Source organism: Ambystoma mexicanum, chromosome 3q (genome assembly GCF_040938575.1).
Source record: "Ambystoma mexicanum isolate Mex_15411 chromosome 3q, UKY_AmexF1_1, whole genome shotgun sequence".
In the NCBI taxonomy this organism is placed as follows: Eukaryota; Metazoa; Chordata; class Amphibia; order Caudata; family Ambystomatidae; genus Ambystoma; species Ambystoma mexicanum.
In genome coordinates, this window is record NC_090926.1 from 788394864 (window position 1) to 788415222 (window position 20359).

General features: G+C 49.2%; 1 protein-coding gene across 2 annotated transcripts in view; it reads left to right on the forward strand.

Annotated features, from left to right (window-relative positions):
• The first annotated feature begins 1568 nt into the window (after positions 1 to 1568).
• Positions 1569 to 20359, forward strand: part of USH1G (USH1 protein network component sans) — a 372997-nt gene continuing 354206 nt past the window's right edge. The window contains exon 1 of one of the 2 annotated variants that reach the window (XM_069654851.1): positions 1569 to 1920. In XM_069654851.1, the coding sequence (XP_069510952.1) occupies positions 1757 to 1920 (164 nt within the window). In that variant the 5' untranslated portion in view covers positions 1569 to 1756. The remainder of the gene's footprint in view (positions 1921 to 20359) is intronic. The other variant, XM_069654849.1, reaches the window with a different exon arrangement.

Consider the following 20359-nt stretch of genomic DNA (forward strand, 5'->3'; position numbering starts at 1 on the left):
GACAGTAACTTCCTCTGATGACCCTGATGAGGGGTCATCAGAGGGAGTTACACTAACTGACAGAAGTGCCGCCAGCCTCAGCTTCGCTCTGGCTGGCTGGCACTTCTGTCAGCTTGGCCGACATAATGACGGGCGCATCTCCCGTCGCGGCTGCGGCCGCGGCGGGATAATGCATCCCGCCAATGTTGTGTGGGACGGGGGCCCCGGCTGGGCCCCGGCTGGGCCCCGGCTCAGCCCCACTTTCTGGAGACTGCCGGGGCCCGGCCCCGGCAGGCCCCGGCCCACTTAAAGCACAATATACTCCCGAATATACACCCTGCGCGCGTGCATCTTTCTCCCTCGCGCTTCCCTTGTTGTGGTAATATACTCCCGAATATAGACCCTGCGCGCGTGCATCTTTCTCCCTCGCGCTTCACTGGTGTTGGTAATATACTCCCGAAGATACACCCTGCGCGCGTGCATCTTTCTCCCTCGCGCTTCACTGGTTGTGGTAATATACTCCCGAATTTACGCCCTGCGCGCGTGCATCTTTCTCCCTCGCGCTTCCCTTGTTGTGGTAATATACTCCCGAATATACGCTCGTGCATCTTTCTCCCTCATTTTCACTGGTTGTGGTATTATACTCCCGAATATACGCCCTGCGCGCGTGTATCTTTCTCCCTGCGCTTCCCTTGTTGTGGTAATATACTCCCGAATATACACCCTGCGCGTGTGCATCTTTCTCCCTCGCGCTTCCCTTGTGGTAATATACTCCCGAATATACGCCCGGCGCGTGTGCATCTTTCTCCCTCGCGCTTCACTGGTGGTGGTAATATACTCCCGAATATACACCCTGCGCGCGTGCATCTTTCTCCCTCGCGCTTCCCTTGTGGTAATATACTCCCGAATATACACCCTGCGCGTGTGCATCTTTCTCCCTCGCGCTTCCCTTGTGGTAATATACTCCCGAATATACACCCTGCGCGTGTGCATCTTTCTCCCTCGCGCTTCCCTTGTGGTAATATACTCCCGAATATACGCCCTGCGCGCGTGCATCTTTCTCCCTCGCGCTTCCCTTGTTGTGGTAATATACTCCCGAATATACACCCTGCGCGCGTGTATCTTTCTCCCTCGCGCTTCCCTTGTGGTAATATACTCCCGAATATACGCCCTGCGCGCGTGCATCTTTCTCCCTCGCGCTTCACTGGTTGTGTACGGTTCTGATCGGGCGTTTTGCAAAAGTCGTCAGCAGGGGGTTTGTTTTCAGTGCTTGTCGGTTCTTGCGGAGTGCTTGGTGGTGGAGTGCCCGCGTGCATAGGCCCCCGTGTCCGCGGCTAGGTTATATATCACCTGCTGCACGCACAGGTGCGCGCAAACTCACTGACCCGGCTACGGTGCATCGCCTAAATCGCGCCACTGGCTACATCACCTATATATTCACTGCAATTAGGACACTAGCGGTGGGGAGAGGGTGGGTGTGGACTTGTTCCCACGGTGTTCCCGGACTGCACAGAAGTGTCCTGGAGCGGGCGGTGCTAGGACCCGAGTAGCCACGCGCCTCCCCTCCCCCGACAGGGGGCTCAGGTTTCCTGAGGACGCTGCCAGCCCACTCTCCCGGTGTCAGCCTCCTGCGGGCTCAGGGAGATGGCTGCGGGCTGAGGCAGGCTCCTTTGCCCACGGCTGACCACCTGCCGGTCACTTCCCCACCACTACCTGACCCACCCTGCTGGGCACTTGCAACTCCCCATGAGCCTAGCGGCCCCGCAGAGACCCCACCATGAACGACCAGTACCACCGGGCGGCCCGGGACGGGTACTTGGACCTGCTCAAGGAGGCCACCCGCAAGGACCTCAACAGCCCCGACGAGGACGGCATGACGCCCACCCTATGGGCCGCCTACCACGGCAACCTGGAGGCGCTGCGGCTCATTGTGAGCCGGGGGTGAGTGTTGTTGGTGTGAAGAGGATGTCAGTGCGGTGAGGGGGTAGCGAAATGCATAAAGGCTCGGTTCGCAGGATAAGAAGAGTCAATCGGGACAGCATTGGTAGGCACATTCGGCTACTGCCCACGAAAGGCCAGGGGGGTTGGGACAGGGGAAGCTGCTAGTCGGGCCTGGTAATGTGTCACTGTCAGGCCCAGCAAGGCTGGAGCTTGCGGTGAGCAGTGGAAGCAGGGGCCAGTGCCTGCAGGGAGTGCTGGGGTATTTTCTGTCTGTGGTGCAAATAGAGTCCCTAGGGGTTAAGTTACTAGAGGTATAGATGTCGTGGTGTACACATCCTCACCCGCGTGACATTCTTAGCATTCCATATTACTTCCACACCGACCCTTTTATCTTCAAAATTCACACCATCACTCTTCTGACATTGCACCATTTTCGGTCAATGCATCCTAAGCAGAGTAAGGTCCTGCTGTGCCTAGGTGGGTCCTAATGCACCTTCTTGTACATGGTTTACGCACTTTGAGATTACTAGGATGGTGAGCTGGTGCAGTATGTTTTTATTTATTTATTTTTTTAAAAGAAGGGAATAATACAGAGTTTAAATTAAGATGTCTGGAGCTGCCAGCAGCTCCTGGGTATTGAGCATCACATGGTAAGTGGAAGCTACCCCCAGAGAGCCTGGAGCTAGTACATAGTGTGCCATAAAGCTAACGCTAAGTGAGATGTACATTTGAACTTTGTATCCATTATATGCAATCATTGATGCTTTAAATGTATATTAGATGTCTCAAATGCTTCTTTACAGACATTTCCAAATCCAGAAAGGTAATGTCACATGGGAGTGTTTGTATGGTACCAGATGGCCTCGGGGGCCAAGCGTAGCTGGTGGTGTCAAGCTAACCAGGCTCCCCTAGGCTGGAAGCGTAGCTGTTGGTGTCGAGCTAACCAGGCTCTCCTAGGCTGGAAGCGTAGCTGTTGGTGTCGAGCTAACCAGGTTCTCCTAGGCTGGAAGCGTAGCTGTTGGTGTCAAGCTAACCAAGCTCTCCGCGTAGCTGGTGGTGTCAAGCTAACCAGGCTCCCCTAGGCTGGAAGCGTAGCTGTTGGTGTCGCGCTAACCAGGCTCTCCTAGGCTGGAAGCGTAGCTGTTGGTGTCGAGCTAACCAGGTTCTCCTAGGCTGGAAGCGTAGCTGTTGGTGTCAAGCTAACCAAGCTCTCCGCGTAGCTGTTGGTGTCAAGCTAACCAGGCTCCCCTAGGCTGGAAGCGTAGCTGTTGGTGTCGAGCTAACCAGGCTCTCCTAGGCTGGAAGCGTAGCTGTTGGTGTCGAGCTAACCAGGTTCTCCTAGGCTGGAAGCGTAGCTGTTGGTGTCGAGCTAACCAGGCTCCCCTAGGCTGGAAGCGTAGCTGTTGGTGTCGAGCTAACCAGGCTCTCCTAGGCTGGAAGCGTAGCTGTTGGTGTCGAGCTAACCAAGCTCTCCGTGTAGCTGTTGGTGTCAAGCTAACCAGGCTCTCCTAGGCTAGAAGCAGGAGCTAAAAAGCTCCTGGAAATTTCGAATCATGATAATCTATTTAAACTGGGTTTCTGTCCCCAAACTCTTAATGTGTAGTTCTTGGGCTGTGTAGTGTTTCCATTCTTGCCTTCTCAATTGCACTTAGCTGTCGATTTATGAATGCTCGAAAGAGCACAACACCAAGCAAGACGTTTCGAACTCATGGGGAGGCAAATAACGTCAGTTCATTTACACTGTATGCAAATCTATCTCATGCATATTGTATACATCTGGAATGCCCAATTGGATGCACCTCTCCCGCAACATAAGACTTAAGGGCAGTTGGAAACCATACCCGTGGTGACAGTACCCGCAGACCTTGTTCACCCTCTTTGATAGCAGCCCCTTATGCCACCCCTTGCAACTGGGCTCCCAGTTTATGCATACAGTATCCCACTAGTGCCATCCCACAGTGCACCCAAATAAGGAAGAACTCACCGTATAACCATGTACATGCTTTGTAGGTAACTTGTAGGTTGTCCACCATTGGCCGCTGAGGCATGCAATTTTAATTTTAGCCAGGCCCGGGTGAAGATGTGTGGGGACCCATTTGAACATGTTGGTTGGGGGTCCGCCTTGCTTGGAGCAGAAAACAGTCTGAGGCACCTTGGAGTGCATACATACATGGGTGTATCCCTTTGTTTTAAATGTGTGCTCTGCAGCGCTCCCCTTGCAAGCTTGCTTCATTTGCTGGAGCCCTTCAAGCCATCACTTTCTAGTGATGGCCTGAAGGGCTCCAGCAAATGCAACTTGTAATGCGAGCGTGCTAAGCGCACACTTAAAGCCCTAGAAGGATAATATATAAATACATCTATTGCAGTGTTATCAGACTAATGACTGGCAACATGGGGGCAATTGCTGGGGGCACCCCTGAGGCTCGATGCCCCCCTGAGGCTCGATGCCCCTTTCACCTGAAAAGGTTGAAAGGCCGTAATGCTGTCAAACCAGGAGAGTGATGGGGCTTTTGCCACCTGGTTGGGTTGCAATGGAGGAAGCTTGGACTCGTGGACCCAGGATACTTCAACAGTATTTAGTGTTGAATCTCCGCGGGCCTTGGGGTACGGTCAAGTACTCCATTTTGAACAGGAGTAAAATTTCCTGTAGCAATAAAGGGGATTAACTTACAAGTGGCCACAGTCAAAATAGAGGTCGGCCCATCTGCAGGGAGTTCTCCACCTCAGCTTTTAGCAACAGCACACCTTTTGGCTTACTGCACAAAAACCCAGACTCATTTAAAAGTGGAAAAGGTTGCTTTAATGTGACAGGCCAAAGCTTACAATCAAACGCTTAACTGGCTCCATGGCCTAACAAACTAAAGAAATATTTTAACAACCAATTAAATAAATTAAACATTTTCATTTTCATTTTCCCCCAACAATTAAATAATTAAATAACCCAATTCCTCCCTAATGATCCCTTGGATCCTACCGTCTCTTTGCCCCTTTTCCAGGCGTCCCGCTTTCTCCCAGGGGCCATGCCCCTCCAGGCTCAATACCTGTTCCCCCGGGGTGACCTGCGTTTGCAAACAGCGCCACCCCATCCTTTTCCGTGTCATTCCCCCATTGTGCTTCCCTCCCCCCACATCAAAAGGGGCCATGCCCCCAGCACCAGAAAAACCCTCCCCCGAGGAGTTCTTTCTGCCCCACCCCCCCAAACTTTTCTACCTCAAACATTTTACCCAGTCTCCCAGCCCAGAACCTAAGAAGAGCCAAACCCGTATCCCTTACCAGATCATTTTCCCCAGCAAGACTAATCCCCCCCATCTGGAGGCCCATAGCTTTCCCTCACCCCAGCCAACATAGGAAGCAACTAATCCCAGCCCAGCCCCCCAAACCCGGACATCTTACCACAACATCTTTATAGTTGCACCCCAGTTGCCTGCCAACAATCCTTTTCTCAGCTTCTTTCCCCGCCCACTTAACCCTAGAATGTCCCAAAAACCAGATTTTTGACATCTGACCGGACCTCCTAGCAGCATCTGAAAAAGAAATTACAAAATCACTTACAAATCAACAACATCCTAATAAATGCAACACTCCTGCTACCTACTGAAAAAATTCTATAAAGACATTCCGTTTGCCCCGGTCCCTGACATACCCTTTGTATCTCCCTTACTCCCAGCGTCCCAACCTTTTCACCTACTCATCTTAATAGCCCAGCCTGCTACTTTCAGATGCTGCACCCCTCCTAAATGAATGAGTTCCAACCTCCTAACCTTTCCCACACCACTAGTAACACCTCCTCAGTACCCTATCCTTTCTGGCCATCTCCTTAACCCTCTCCGGAAACACCTCAGGTCTTCTCCTATCGTCCCCCTATATTTCGCCCCTTTCACCTAACCTTTAAACAATACACCTAAACCCACTTAGACCCCCTTTTTCCTCTAAACTATTACCCCCTGCTCGCCCTTGCCCCCCCACCTTCCATCACCTTATTAATATTGCCCTGCGTTGCCCCCCCCCTGCACCGGGGGCCCACGTGCACCCCCGTCCATGCAGGCCCTTTACTTTATTGCTCCTCTCGCCACTGCACCAGGGGCCAAACCTGCACCCCCGTCCATGCAGTCCCTTCCTTATAACTAATTTTCAAGATCCTTGCGTCCATTACCACCTGTTTCCCACCTGCACCAGGGGCCCTAGTGCACCCCCGTCCATGCAGGCCCCTTTTCTGCCTTACTCCTCTCCACCGCTGCACCAGGGGCCAAACCTGTGCCCCCGTCCATGCAGTCCATTCCACATAAATTCCTCTTCCAGCACCTTGCTTCGTTGCTCCACTTCTTTCCCCCAGCTGCACCATGGGCCCTAGTGCACCCCCGTCCATGCAGACCCAGCTCATCACTTCCCCTTGCTGCACCAGAGGCGCTCCCGCACCTCCGTCCATGCAGCCTGAAGCTTACTCACCTTGTCGTGCGGCAAGAGTGAGGGCTTCGCCACCGTCGTCCATGCCCTCCAAACGACGGCCACCACCCCTTAACAATTTCCACAGTTACATCCCCCCTGCGGCCCTCCCCTACCTACGCTTCTTCCTCCTCACCCTTCTCCTACCCCCTTTAAGTCGCCCCCAAAAACCTTTCATCAAACCTTGTGCCCCCCCTCCTTTTACGTTAAACTGAGCCCGACCTACCAGCACACCCCAATTTACCTGGCATGCGGTCCTTCCCCCCCACCTCCTTGCCCCGCTCCTTGCCCTGACCCACTGTCCCCTGCCTGAAAACAATCTGTAACCGGATGCCGACCCGCACACCTGCTGCACTCGTGTTTAAATTTACACATCCACCTCGTGCAGCCTTCTTTATTGAACGCCCAACATGCTGTCGAGGGCTGTCCTCCGCCTCCTCCCCCCGCCCCCTCATGGGCGGGGCGACCAAGAAAGGGCCGGTAAGGCACAGGCAGCTCACTTGCTGTGTGCAATGTCGGGGCAGGCCTCGTTGGAGCCATCCATTGCAGCCAAAGATCCATGTCTATCTCCCCCCAGACCGCCTGACTGTCCTCCGCCATTCTCGCTCTGAATTCCTCATCATAGCGTACCCAGGCAAAACCCCCAAAACTCGTGAAAGCCTTCCTAATTACGTCCATATATTTAAGCAGGGCCACGTAACGCTCCGGGAATTTTTCACAGTACACACTGGCATAAATGATAAACGCCGACGTCCAATTCTCAATAGTCACCGGGACCCTTGGGCGTGAAGCCAGTTCCCTCTCTTCCTCCTTAGACCCCTCCTTTGCTCTCACTTCCCTATGGAGCAATTTAAAGACATCCACAAATTCCCCCGCCTGAATCTTCTCCCTGGTTGCTGCCATCAAGTGCGCCCCCAATGGTTTTGTTATCCCCATGTATGGCAATTTTTTCTCCTTGCCTTTCACTTCAACCTCTTTTTCTTTTTCAGCTTGCACCTCGAGCACCAATGGCTCCACCACCTTGTCCGTTTGCACCTCTACTGAGCAAGTGCTCTTTTCAACCCCCGCGGCTCCAATGGCCTGCAAACCAACTTCTTTTCTTACCCCTTGCAATCCCGCCCCATCATTTCCCGTCACCCTTCTCGTGACCCCTCTCTGCCATGCAGATGACCATTCCCTTTCCCGCTCACCTCTTTCAACGCCTGCCGTCTGTGGTCTGGCGTCCACACCGATACTCCTCATCTCCTTTCTTAGAGGGCTCCTAATGCGGGGACAAAACATGTCAGCAGACTCACCCAGCCAATAGTTCCCCTGACCCCTTACCCCCGACCATCTTGCACCTGCCTTTCCAGATCCCACCTCAAACTTCTTCTCTCCTCCCCCCTTTCCCTTGCCGCCCTATAACCTTCTACTTCCCATTGCCCCACATATTCCTCCAATCCAACTTCATCACCCCTTAAATACCATTGCGGATGCGAGCTCATGCCCGAGTTGAGTAGATGATCTTCTTGCGAGCCCAGGGCGTCCGCCCCGCCACTCTTTTGACGTCTTCTCGGCGGGGTCGCGGAAACCCCTGCCTGGTCCTCTTCTCTCGGGCGAGGCGTTCCGACCTCCACCCTGGAATCCTCGTTGCTAGGGGCCGTGCTGCACCCTCTAGGCTCTCCTTGCGCTGACCGAGGAGGGGCCGTACTAAAACCCTCTACCTCCACCTGACCAGCGGGGGCTGCGCAGCGCCCTCCGCCCTCACCCCTCCTACCCGGGGGGGCCGTTCCGTGCCCCACTCTAACCTCCTCAATTGATGGGGACCTCTCCCTCCTTCTCCCACCTGCACTCTTCTGCAGGTATTCACCCCCTCTTCCCCTCTGCCCTGACACCCCCCTCTGCACCCCCTCACTGGCCCCACTCTTGTTCCCTTGAGCCACCTCCATCTGAGCACTCCTATCTTCCCTAGGGCTATTACTCACTCCCTCCCTCAATGGCTGACCACCCAAACTCATTTCTCCCCCGGACACCCTCCTGTCTATCTCCCTCCTCAACTTCCTACCCCTGGATTCCCACACCTCCCCTTTTCCCGCCGCAGGGGTGCAAGCCATCACTGCCGCGAGAGCCCCATCTGCCGCTGCTCTACGCTGCGGCCTACCCCCACTTATCTCCCACTCATCCGTGACCTCTCCACCAGTGACCTCCCCCACTGCCCCCTCCAACTGGGCCTTGGATGCCCTACTAATTATTTCTAAGGCCTCCCTCAGACCCTTAGCATCAACCAGTCCCTTCTTGCTGGCTCCCTGGCCCACCATTGTGCACTACTAATCTGAGTGCACTACACTATATATGCCCCTTGAAAATTAATCTAGCGAACCTAAGCCCCCGAGCAAAACTACCCGTGGACCTAAACCCTAACTGACCAACTACTAACTCAGAAACGAGTTAAAAAAGCAACTAGCGAAACCCAACCTTTAATATCAAATCCCCAATGTAAATTACAAAATTATTAATCAATTTAACAACAAAATTATTTTTATTTTTTTATTTTTTTTTTATTTATCTACCTGTAGTTACCCCCTAGAATACTGCCCTAGCCCCTGAAACCCCCTGCCCAGGCAATAACGTGCCACGGGAAAAGGAAAACCCGAAGAAACCAGCAGCCCAACTATAAATGGGGCCGAGATGTGCCCGTGTCACTCTGCCCCCTGGCTGAGTGTAAGCACCACCGCACCAAATAATAACAGCACTGTCCCTTTAAGGTGAGCACACTGCCCCCTCTGACACGCGACGGCTACTGCACGTATCTTTCCCCTCACAGCTGCAAATAACACGGGACCCGGCGCTCCCTAATTAAAATACCCCCTACAACTCCAATGGAAAGAGGCACCACACTAGATGGCCAATATCCTCCCCGCTCCCCCTCCCGGACCTGCGTTCAACAGCACGTTTATTTTATTTTTTTTTTAATAAAACCCCACACCCTACAGCAAAATGGGAAATACGCTGGGACAAAATGCCGTGCAAGAAAACCCAGCCTGGACCACAGACAACGCTGGGACCAGAGCCAAGTACAGTAAGTGGGGGTACCTTATCTACGGTACCCCCGGCTATAACAAGAAATATATATTTTATAACAATGTGCCTGCTAACTATACTTAACCTCCCCAATACTACAAACTATCCCTCTCACCTACTCTACCCTGCAGCACCGACTGCCCAGCTACTTCAGGGAAGGCTCGGGAGCAGGCGACAGGACTGAGACACTCATCAAGTCCTAACCGTCGCCTGCCTCCCAAACCTTCTCTGAGCCCTTAAATACCCCCCGGGAGGCGCTCTGCCCCCACGGCCACTCGCTGGCCGTGTGCAGCGCCAAAAACTCCCCGGGGGGAAACGCTTCGCGTTCCCCCCGGGGCCCCCCTTTTCTAGTAGTTATCTGCTGCCTTACTACCAATGGGTTGGTTCCTGTGTGTCTGCCTGGAGGCCAGGTAATAGCGAGACTGGGTTAAGCGCGGCAGCATGGCCTTTTGCAGTAACTGTAGCTCACCACTCTGATTGTGTGAAGCTTCGGTAGGCGAACAGTTTCCAGCATCAGTCCGATTCCAGGGCAACCAGTATCGCGTGCCCCAGAAGCACTCCTCTGGCACTCATATATGCCTTCAGCGGTGGTAGCAGATCGAGGTCACTGTCGGGGAACCACTAACTCGCCGTCTGATATGTGGTCCTAACTCGATCAATGCTGGCCACCAGACCTGCCCGGATGAGTGTACATAGAAGGCTCATGCTTTTCCACCTCAATTCTTCCCTGCATGAGAACGGGGAAGAGTCTAATTAGTTGTACAGTGGGGGCGGGGGGTGTGTGGGGCGTGGCGCGCTGCGGCTAAAACAGGAGCCTAGGGCACTCGGTCCCCGCATTATGATGATGGTTGGCATAAATACTGAAAAGATAATTTAATAAATAGATATGGGGTCTCATTATAAGTCTGGTGACTTCTCTACTGTTACTGGCATTCGCGCCTGCATATTTACTGTGGGATTACGAGTGGTGGTAATGCAATGTTAGTCCCCCATTTCTTGGAGCCCATAGGACTCCATGGGGATTTTGGTGGATTCACTGTGAGTAGTAATTCCACCAAAGTGAAGCTGCCAATTTTTGGAAGTGTAATCCAGGATTTACCTCCAGGTGTATACTGGAGCTACATCCTCTACTTTACTTTTACTTATTTATTAGTTAATGTGTTCAGTTAAAAAGTTATACATTTCATAATAAAAACCACAATAGATATCACATTAAAACCTTATTAATCACATTAAACCCAACTGGCATAACAAGTGTCAGTAGATTGAGGTTAGCTTTATCCGGAGCTAGATCAAGTTCCAGACCAGATTACCTGGCTGTTTTTTTATAGATGCGGATCATAGCCACAGTGCCACTAGATTTACAATGAATGCTGATTACATTTGGATTTGTAGATTTAGGTGGCTCAACAAAATCATCAGAAACCAATATATGCAGGGGCGGGTTCTGATTAAAAATGTGAAAAAACATTGATTTATTTTTCCACCTATTCCTATGCTTTTAGGTGGAGTTGTTTAAGTTCTAGTTGTTGCCCCCTTTTTTGAACCAGTCCCCCACAAATTACCGTCAGCAGGTACTATATTGCCTGCTTTGCAGATTTATGGGTAGTAGGGTGGTGTTCAGTGGCAGACCTATAAACCATTACATCCCCTCTGATAGTGTCTGTCTTTTCTAAAACTTCCACCGTGGCCACCAACTCCACATCAGAGTTAATGCTGGCTATCCGTTAATCGCTGTTCAGAAGTCAGCTATTGAGGGCTCCTGATTTTCTTTGTTAATGTCTCTTTTCCTATGAGCAAGTTTCTTTAAAAACTTTTTGGAGTTCATCTCTGTATTAACCAGCAAATTATGTGTGGTAGAATTCACTGGGGACAATTTTAATAACACGCGTATGAAGTGCTAATTGCCTCTGTTTACGTGATAGATACATTTCAGATGTATCTGAAAGGTCAGTTACCCCTTCTTTTTCAACCACAATTTCCTCCGACTCACGGGCAACACACTCCGTACGTAACAAATGCCCTTTAGTTGTAATAAGAGCAACATCCACAGATATTTACTTGCACTTGTGGTGTAAATGAATTAGAGGTTGGTTTATGTATGGTATCCATATGCACATTATCATGAATTATACCACAGAACTTCAGCCGGATCTTCATTGCAAATGGTATTGTTACCATAAACTACTATTTCCGCATAAGGGTCAGTAAGAGCTGGACGCTCATTATGAGATGAAACTGAATCCAGCTGTGGAAGAGATGAGGAGAGTCGGACAGCCTCCAGGGGTCTCTAATGGCAAAAACAAAGAGGTGATGGCTTGAAGGTTTAGACTGTATCTTAACCTCTGGTATTGTCCTGGGCAACCATTCAGACCACCGTTCTTCGCCTGCCAAGCCATTACAGAAGGGGAAAGACCATATGCAAATCAGGCTTGGTCCAACCCCAAAAGGGGCAGTCCAGCCTGAACGGCTTGGTCACATCTCTTGTGCACGAGACCACAAGTATCCCCACACATGTTTCGGCCTTGTTGGGCCTCATCAGTGAGGAGTAGCTTGGCTAGGCCCAGAAGGCACGGGACCCATGTATGGGCATACCTGTCCCACTCCGGGTGACCAAGTAAAAACAGAGGTGATGGCTGGAAGGTTTAGACTGAATCTTAACCTTTGTCATTGCTCTGAGCACCCCTCCAGACCACTGTAGCATTCCTGATTAATTTCTGTTGCCACAATAATCTCTACTGATCATTGAGGTAGTTTTAATTCTGCTGCCGCAATGCTCCCTTGAAAAGAATAAGAGTTCCAAAAGTTAATTATTAATTATCAATGTCATTCAGATTAGAGTTCTCCAATTCCATACTGTTATTCTGAGGTGAGCTTGCGTTAGAAATTGTAACAATGGGATCCACAGTACTACTACCCACAGTAAGTGGAAAGGATACACAGTATGGAAGAATGATGTTGTTTTCCCCTTTAGTCTGTGCAACCGTTTGGGACTTATTGGAATGTGCTCCCCCTTCAAATTAGATGCATCTTATTCATGTTTGTACAATTGCCTTTTCAAAGGTTATATGATCTTGTTTTGTTTTTTGGCGACATTTTAACTCCTCCTGGAAGCAGTAGCACTCCTTCTTAGAGCGCTGGCCCACCTGGTCTTGAATAAACCACACTTTTAATATTAATAATCAAGAAAAATAGCAAATGATTCAACAAACGCTTATTGTAGCTCCACTGCGCCCTGCATGACAGCACCTGGAATGGCACTCGAACAATGCATCTGCATCCCAGGCGTGCGGTTGCTGGAATTATAGTGTTTCCAGGGGCAGGGCTGTGAGGAATTTTGACCATCCGCACGGGGAGTGTGTGATCGCCTGGGCTTTTTTGAAGTTTTGTAATGAAAATGAATGATGGGAGATCAACCTCAGAAAATGTGCTGGGCTAATCCGCACACATTTTCCTCTGCTCACTGCACAACAAACACATGGTACTCTGGGGGGACACAGCCTACAGGTGCAGACCTCCCTGTCACAGTTAGCTGGAATGTCACAGCCCCAAATATAGCTTCATGTCTGAAGCATCTCTCTTCGCCCTGTGCAAATGGCTTGACTAAACCTCTAGGTGTCTTTTGAGTACCAGGCAAGAAGGGAAGGAAGATATGTAAAGAAACTTCGACCGGGACATATGGGAACACTCAGAAAGAAGTGAAGAAGCTTAGGGGACTATCACATTTTGGCAAGTGAAACACTGACGTACACTAATAAATGGAGGGTTATTAATCTCTCAGCTTTGTGCGCCAACTCATTCAGGTAGGCCAAGTGATTATCTTTCAGTAACTTGGAGAGATCTCTGCTGACCTTAATTCCTAAATATACGATTGTATCCCCTGCCCGTTTTCATTTTGCAATGCCTCAGGGTCGGACTGTACCATTGGTCTGAGGTAGGTATGTAGTAGGGTTTCTAATGACAATTAAAATGTCTACTCCATATAAGGAGATAATCTCCCTTCATCCTTCCAACACTCAGTGTCACAAACAAAAACTTCCAGGAGATGGAATCCAGCACTTTGGTGCTTGCATTTCTAGATTAATATGTGAGAGAACACCAAATAAGCTTATTGGGGTCATGCACTTTCCAGGAATTAATCCGGATTGGTCTCGAGGCATTAGCACTGGAGCATACAGAAGTAGGTGATCAGCAAGAACCTCGGGATCTATTTTTGTATCAGGCTTTCAGAGAGAAAGTGGCCTATATGTCCCACAGAGTTCTAGACACTCAGTTGACAAAGACTACACTATAATAGCTTCAAGCAGCGCACAGGGACGCGCACCCAGCCCCATTGCGTCCTCACAAACTTTCAACAGATGAGGATCAAGTAACAGCCCAAGTCTCCTTAAAATTCCCAGATCTGGCCACCACTGCCTGGGGCTTCAGCTCTGGGCAGTGCCTCTACCACTAAAACCAGTCCCTGACTCAGAATAGAGGGGATTCAGCTCTTCATCCGCCACCGCAACAATATGCTTAGATGGTCTCCCTGCATGGTATTCCTCTGTGTCAGTAACTATTAAAGCATGGATTTCTTTCTGTAGGCCAGCATGACATCGTTTAAAGACCTCAACATTCTCAGGTGGGAGTGCTGCCTGCATTGAACATCACATATTACTGGGGTTGATACACCCCTTACTCATGAGAAGATTTCTAGGACGTTTTTCCTAACCTGCACCGAGTGTCCAGAAATTGATCCCACCCCGTGGGGAGCCGAGAGCCCCAAATGGGAAAGCAGCTGTAAGCAGAAACACAACACGGCCGTGTTTCGAAAACACTGCAGTTTTTCTTTCTAAGTTTCTCAGAGGAGCCTGAGAAACTTAGAAAGAAAAACCAATGAAGGAAAAGCCACCCAGTGGTAGCTTTTGTTTACTACAGCTGGCTGGCTTTTCCTTCATTAGTGCCGCAAAAGCAAGCATAGGCGGGCTTCGATTTCACAAAATGGATGCCCCCATGTGCTTGCTTTTGTACATTTTGAGCTTCAATTGCTCAAAATGTTACATAGGAACTTAAAAAAAAAAGTGCGAGTATATTTGTTTTATTATTGCCCATCTTTTTGGGCAATAAACATTTTTGGGCGAACCATTCCTTTAATGTTGCCATTGCTCCCATGGAGTCCCATGTTCAGCTGGCTCCCTCTTTTGAAACAGCCTCCGCCTTCCTCTTCATCTTGAGCCAGATCTCCTCAAATGCTGGAAGCTCCTCAAGACTTTCCTTTTCTCCACCTCCTCTGCTAATCTCAGTTGCTGTGATTGGTGACCAGGGCCCTTGTTTGCCCATTGGGGCCCTGGCCTCCCACACCCAATTGCTTTCAGCCTCTGCCCACGCACAGCACTTGCCCTGGAACTTACTGGCCTTTGCCACTGTAGGCCTCACTTACCCATTTACTTATTGCAGCTGAAAGTTCTGAACCTGTAGGCCCTTTAAGCAAGGTAACGATTTATTAGATGGATGGGGATGCAGAATTTTCTCTGACACCAAAAATAAGACCGACTCAGGAAGTTGGCAAAACATAACTGTTTTATTTGCAATTATCTAAAATGGGGAGTAGAATAAACATCAATGGACGTTCACGCTCAAATCTCTCTCAAGAGTTCTCTCAAAGCATTTCATAAAAAATCACACTTGTATAGCAAAAATTCCTTATCCTTGACATCCTAATATGTGACAAAATAAGAAAACCTACTTTGGGTTGTGATAGGCTTAAAGGGAACATCTAAGTATACTTTCTATGGGGGATAGGATTATGATTGGGTCTCTAAAGTCAGGTGGACAATTTATGCCCACCCCTAGTGCAAGTCAGCTTCGCTGTCATCGAATACAGGTTTCATTGGCTTTCAAACTATAGGGCTCTTTGCTAAGTGGCCCTCTATAATTGGTTGGCATGCTTGTACTCTTCTGGAATATTCCACTCACCAGCAGCAGCAAGCCGGTATCACAGGTGCTTGTGGGTGGACTTAACCATGCCTTCCCAACTAATTAGCCCATCAACCATCATAACTCCTACTATCTGCCATTTGAATTGTCTTTGAACTCGGCCTTGCCTGTATAACTGCGCCTGAGAATAAAAGGGAGTGTGAGCATAGCCTGAATTTTCAGTCTCGATGTGGCTTGCCCAAAATCTATTTTCATCTGGACCATGTGACAGGAGAACGTGTTTGAGCTCCTTCTTTCCTATTTAATACTATTAAATTAATAAAACCCGGCACTCATAGTGTTTTTCCATTGCACCTCAAGCAGGAGCTCGCCACACTTCTCATGTTCATAGTATATTCTCAAATAGATAACCATTTATTGGCTGCCTCAACCCTTGATACTGGGCCAAACAATCCTTCTCGAATCTTCCTTCATTGTCAGCTGTTTTCTTCTACTGCACCACACTTTCAGCCCTTTCGCTCATGGGGTCCTACTATACTTAAACATGACATGGAGCATCCAGATCTTATATATTTATTGGCAGCACCACCTGCAGTCTATTCACTACGCATAGCCAGACTTATGATTACTTATTCTACTTGCGTTACAACATCTGTACAGTTAGAAAGCGATTTGCATTTTCTTCCGTATTCTTGGACTTACAATCTTCATTCCCGCACATGAAATGTTTACTCAACTCTTTACTTTTCATAAGAATCTACAAGGTCTATATACTTTCTTCTTGGTGCGTCATCTCTGCTTCATGTGACATCACCAGTCTCTTGCCTTTGTCACTTTACACTTCTTCAAGAACCTCCTTTAAGAGGCTGTTTCTTCGTGGGTATGGTATGTAGGGCCCTCTTAATTAATACTTTGTTTCGAGGATCTTTTGTGGGGTAGATACCAATACTGGCATTGTGCATGTCGCAAATTCTGGCTTCCAACATATGGGAAGAATGGGGGCGGGACTTCCGGTAGAGGCATTTGTCTCCTCCTCTACAGTTCCCTAGCACTTCTACACTTGGCACTCACACCTGCTGCTCACGCACGGGCACTCCAGCACTTGCCCCCTCTTCCTCTTCCCCTCTCCTCTCTTGCACGTACATGCTCTGAATGCTCACAAGGCCTAGTAGGATTGTCCTTTTCTTCCTACCGGCAGGCTTGGGGTTTGAGGTCCGGGAAAGGTGCCAGTACACATTTTCCAGCACCTTATTTGTGGACCGGCAAACTCCTAATAAGGCCCATAGAGTACCTCCCCCTTTCCTGAGACAGAGGTAAATAGAGTAAGGGCTAACGAGCAGAGGCGTAGGCAGGGTAGGGCCTGAAGGGCAAGGCTCACCCACAATCTGTAAATGCCCACTCAGCAGCGCTGTGTGGGCATTTACAGATATTTTTGTCAGTCAGTGCAGAGGGCCCAACTACATTAGCATCAGGCCCCATTTGCTAGACAATCCTGGCTACGCCTCTGCTAACGAGCAGAGCAGTCGCAGGAAAGGGTGGCAAGAACCTGGTGATGCAGCGGGCTGGTGCTCCATTTTTCTGGAGCAATGAGGTGTATTTCCATGGAGTATTGTGCTGCAATAATACTACTGTGAGTTGTTAGTGAGTGGACTGCACTCTAATTCTACATTGGAAGCGAGGAAATCGCAAGCTTTCTAGTGACTGCTCGTTAAGTACTACTTTCTGGTCAGGCCACAGCTTATTTAATATTTATTAGTGATGTAAGGAGCCAGCTGCAGCAATGTCACTTCGTATTGCCCAGCAGTTACTGTGAGTTGTTAGTGAGTGGACTGCACTCTAATTCTACATTGGAAGCGAGGAAATCGCAAGCTTTCTAGTGACTGCTCGTTAAGTACTACTTTCTGGTCAGGCCACAGCTTATTTAATATTTATTAGTGATGTAAGGAGCCAGCTGCAGCAATGTCACTTCGTATTGCCCAGCAGTTACTGTGAGTTGTTAGTGAGTGGACTGCACTCTAATTCTACATTGGAATCGAGGAAATCGCAAGCTTTCTAGTGACTGGTCGTTAAGTACTACTTTCTGGTCAGGCCACAGCTTATTTAATATTTATTAGTGATGTAAGGAGCCAGCTGCAGCAATGTCACTTCGTATTGCCCAGCAGTTACTGTGAGTTGTTAGTGAGTGGACTGCACTCTAATTCTACATTGGAAGCGAGGAAATCGCAAGCTTTCTAGTGACTGCTCGTTAAGTACTACTTTCTGGTCAGGCCACAGCTTATTTAATATTTATTAGTGATGTAAGGAGCCAGCTGCAGCAATGTCACTTCGTATTGCCCAGCAGTTACTGTGAGTTGTTAGTGAGTGGACTGCACTCTAATTCTACATTGGAATCGAGGAAATCGCAAGCTTTCTAGTGACTGGTCGTTAAGTACTACTTTCTGGTCAGGCCACAGCTTATTTAATATTTATTAGTGATGTAAGGAGCCAGCTGCAGCAATGTCACTTCGTATTGCCCAGCAGTTACTGTGAGTTGTTAGTGAGTGGGCTGCACTCTAATTCTACATTGGAAGCGAGGAAATCGCAAGCTTTCTAGTGACTGCTCGTTAAGTACTACTTTCTGGTCAGGCCACAGCTTATTTAATATTTATTAGTGATGTAAGGAGCCAGCTGCAGCAATGTCACTTCGTATTGCCCAGCAGTTACTGTGAGTTGTTAGTGAGTGGACTGCACTCTAATTCTACATTGGAATCGAGGAAATCGCAAGCTTTCTAGTGACTGGTCGTTAAGTACTACTTTCTGGTCAGGCCACAGCTTATTTAATATTTATTAGTGATGTAAGGAGCCAGCTGCAGCAATGTCACTTCGTATTGCCCAGCAGTTACTGTGAGTTGTTAGTGAGTGGACTGCACTCTAATTCTACATTGGAAGCGAGGAAATCGCAAGCTTTCTAGTGACTGCTCGTTAAGTACTACTTTCTGGTCAGGCCACAGCTTATTTAATATTTATTAGTGATGTAAGGAGCCAGCTGCAGCAATGTCACTTCGTATTGCCCAGCAGTTACTGTGAGTTGTTAGTGAGTGGACTGCACTCTAATTCTACATTGGAATCGAGGAAATCGCAAGCTTTCTAGTGACTGGTCGTTAAGTACTACTTTCTGGTCAGGCCACAGCTTATTTAATATTTATTAGTGATGTAAGGAGCCAGCTGCAGCAATGTCACTTCGTATTGCCCAGCAGTTACTGTGAGTTGTTAGTGAGTGGGCTGCACTCTAATTCTACATTGGAAGCGAGGAAATCGCAAGCTTTCTAGTGACTGCTCGTTAAGTACTACTTTCTGGTCAGGCCACAGCTTATTTAATATTTATTAGTGATGTAAGGAGCCAGCTGCAGCAATGTCACTTCGTATTGCCCAGCAGTTACTGTGAGTTGTTAGTGAGTGGACTGCACTCTAATTCTACATTGGAATCGAGGAAATCGCAAGCTTTCTAGTGACTGGTCGTTAAGTACTACTTTCTGGTCAGGCCACAGCTTATTTAATATTTATTAGTGATGTAAGGAGCCAGCTGCAGCAATGTCACTTCGTATTGCCCAGCAGTTACTGTGAGTTGTTAGTGAGTGGGCTGCACTCTAATTCTACATTGGAAGCGAGGAAATCGCAAGCTTTCTAGTGACTGCTCGTTAAGTACTACTTTCTGGTCAGGCCACAGCTTATTTAATATTTATTAGTGATGTAAGGAGCCAGCTGCAGCAATGTCACTTCGTATTGCCCAGCAGTTACTGTGAGTTGTTAGTGAGTGGGCTGCACTCTAATTCTACATTGGAATCGAGGAAATCGCAAGCTTTCTAGTGACTGCTCGTTAAGTACTACTTTCTGGTCAGGCCACAGCTTATTTAATATTTATTAGTGATGTAAGGAGCCAGCTGCAGCAATGTCACTTCGTATTGCCCAGCAGTTAACACTTTGTAAGGGCTTTGGTGGCATTGTGATGCCAGTGAAGGTCTAACCTTAGCTCTGGCACCACTGCGGTTGAAAAAACAATTTGCCACCCCTGCAACCCCACCATCTGAACCTACCCCCTCCCCCACGCCCCCCGGCAAGCTGGTGAAGGTGGGTTCCGAATTTGGGGTGGCTTGGCTAAATATTAGAGCCCCGCTGCCAAATAAGGCTACCCCATGCCGGTAAGGCATCAGCGCCCTATTGAAATGAAAAGCACCCCGCTCCCGTGCTGCAGCTGCCAGCACGAGAGTGGGGTGCATTTAATTTTAATAGGGCACCTTCACCATGAAAGACTCCCCCCGAGTTGGCATCGCAGGGGGGATAATGTGGCGCCCTGGGTGAATTCCCGGGTCTATCATGCCTAAAGCCGCCCCTGGTGCTGCCCAGGTTGTGAATCTGTTGGGCCCTCCTTTTGCATTGGCCGTTTCTCAGGGCAGTGGATGCCACTCTACCATACTGTTGTGGGTCCTTAATGGCGGTAGTGGTTGGCGCAATGTGTGGGTGCATATGGGCTCCTTGTAATGCCTCTTGTTGGCACATTGTGAAGGTACAAAAGGGAATTTGGTAACGACGCAAATGGGAACCTGTAATGTTAGGGGTACATTTTGGGATGGCATTTGTGGGCCCTTGTGGCTGGCACACGTAGGCGCATTGTTGATGCACTTGCTGACAACTGTGTGAGGGAGTAGGTTAGTACTTAGTGAAGGTTCTGAGGGCACACTGTGAAGGTCCTGGGCTCACAGTACGAGTTTCTGAGGGGTATGCTGAGTTTGGTTGCCGATGTGTGTCTGGCCAGGTGGCAGACGGACACTTTTTGAGGGTGTGGTGGCAGGACGCTGTGCAATTTAGCAGGACTGGACTGACCTACACGGAACTCTGGAGATTTTCCGGTAGGCCTCTGTACCCTGGGCCCATTTGGTGTGGTTGTCTATTTTATTTCCAAATTTTCTCACCAGCAAAGGGGTGGGCGTGCTCAAAACGTGTAATATGGTGCCACTTTGAAAGACATTTCCAGGGCTTCTTT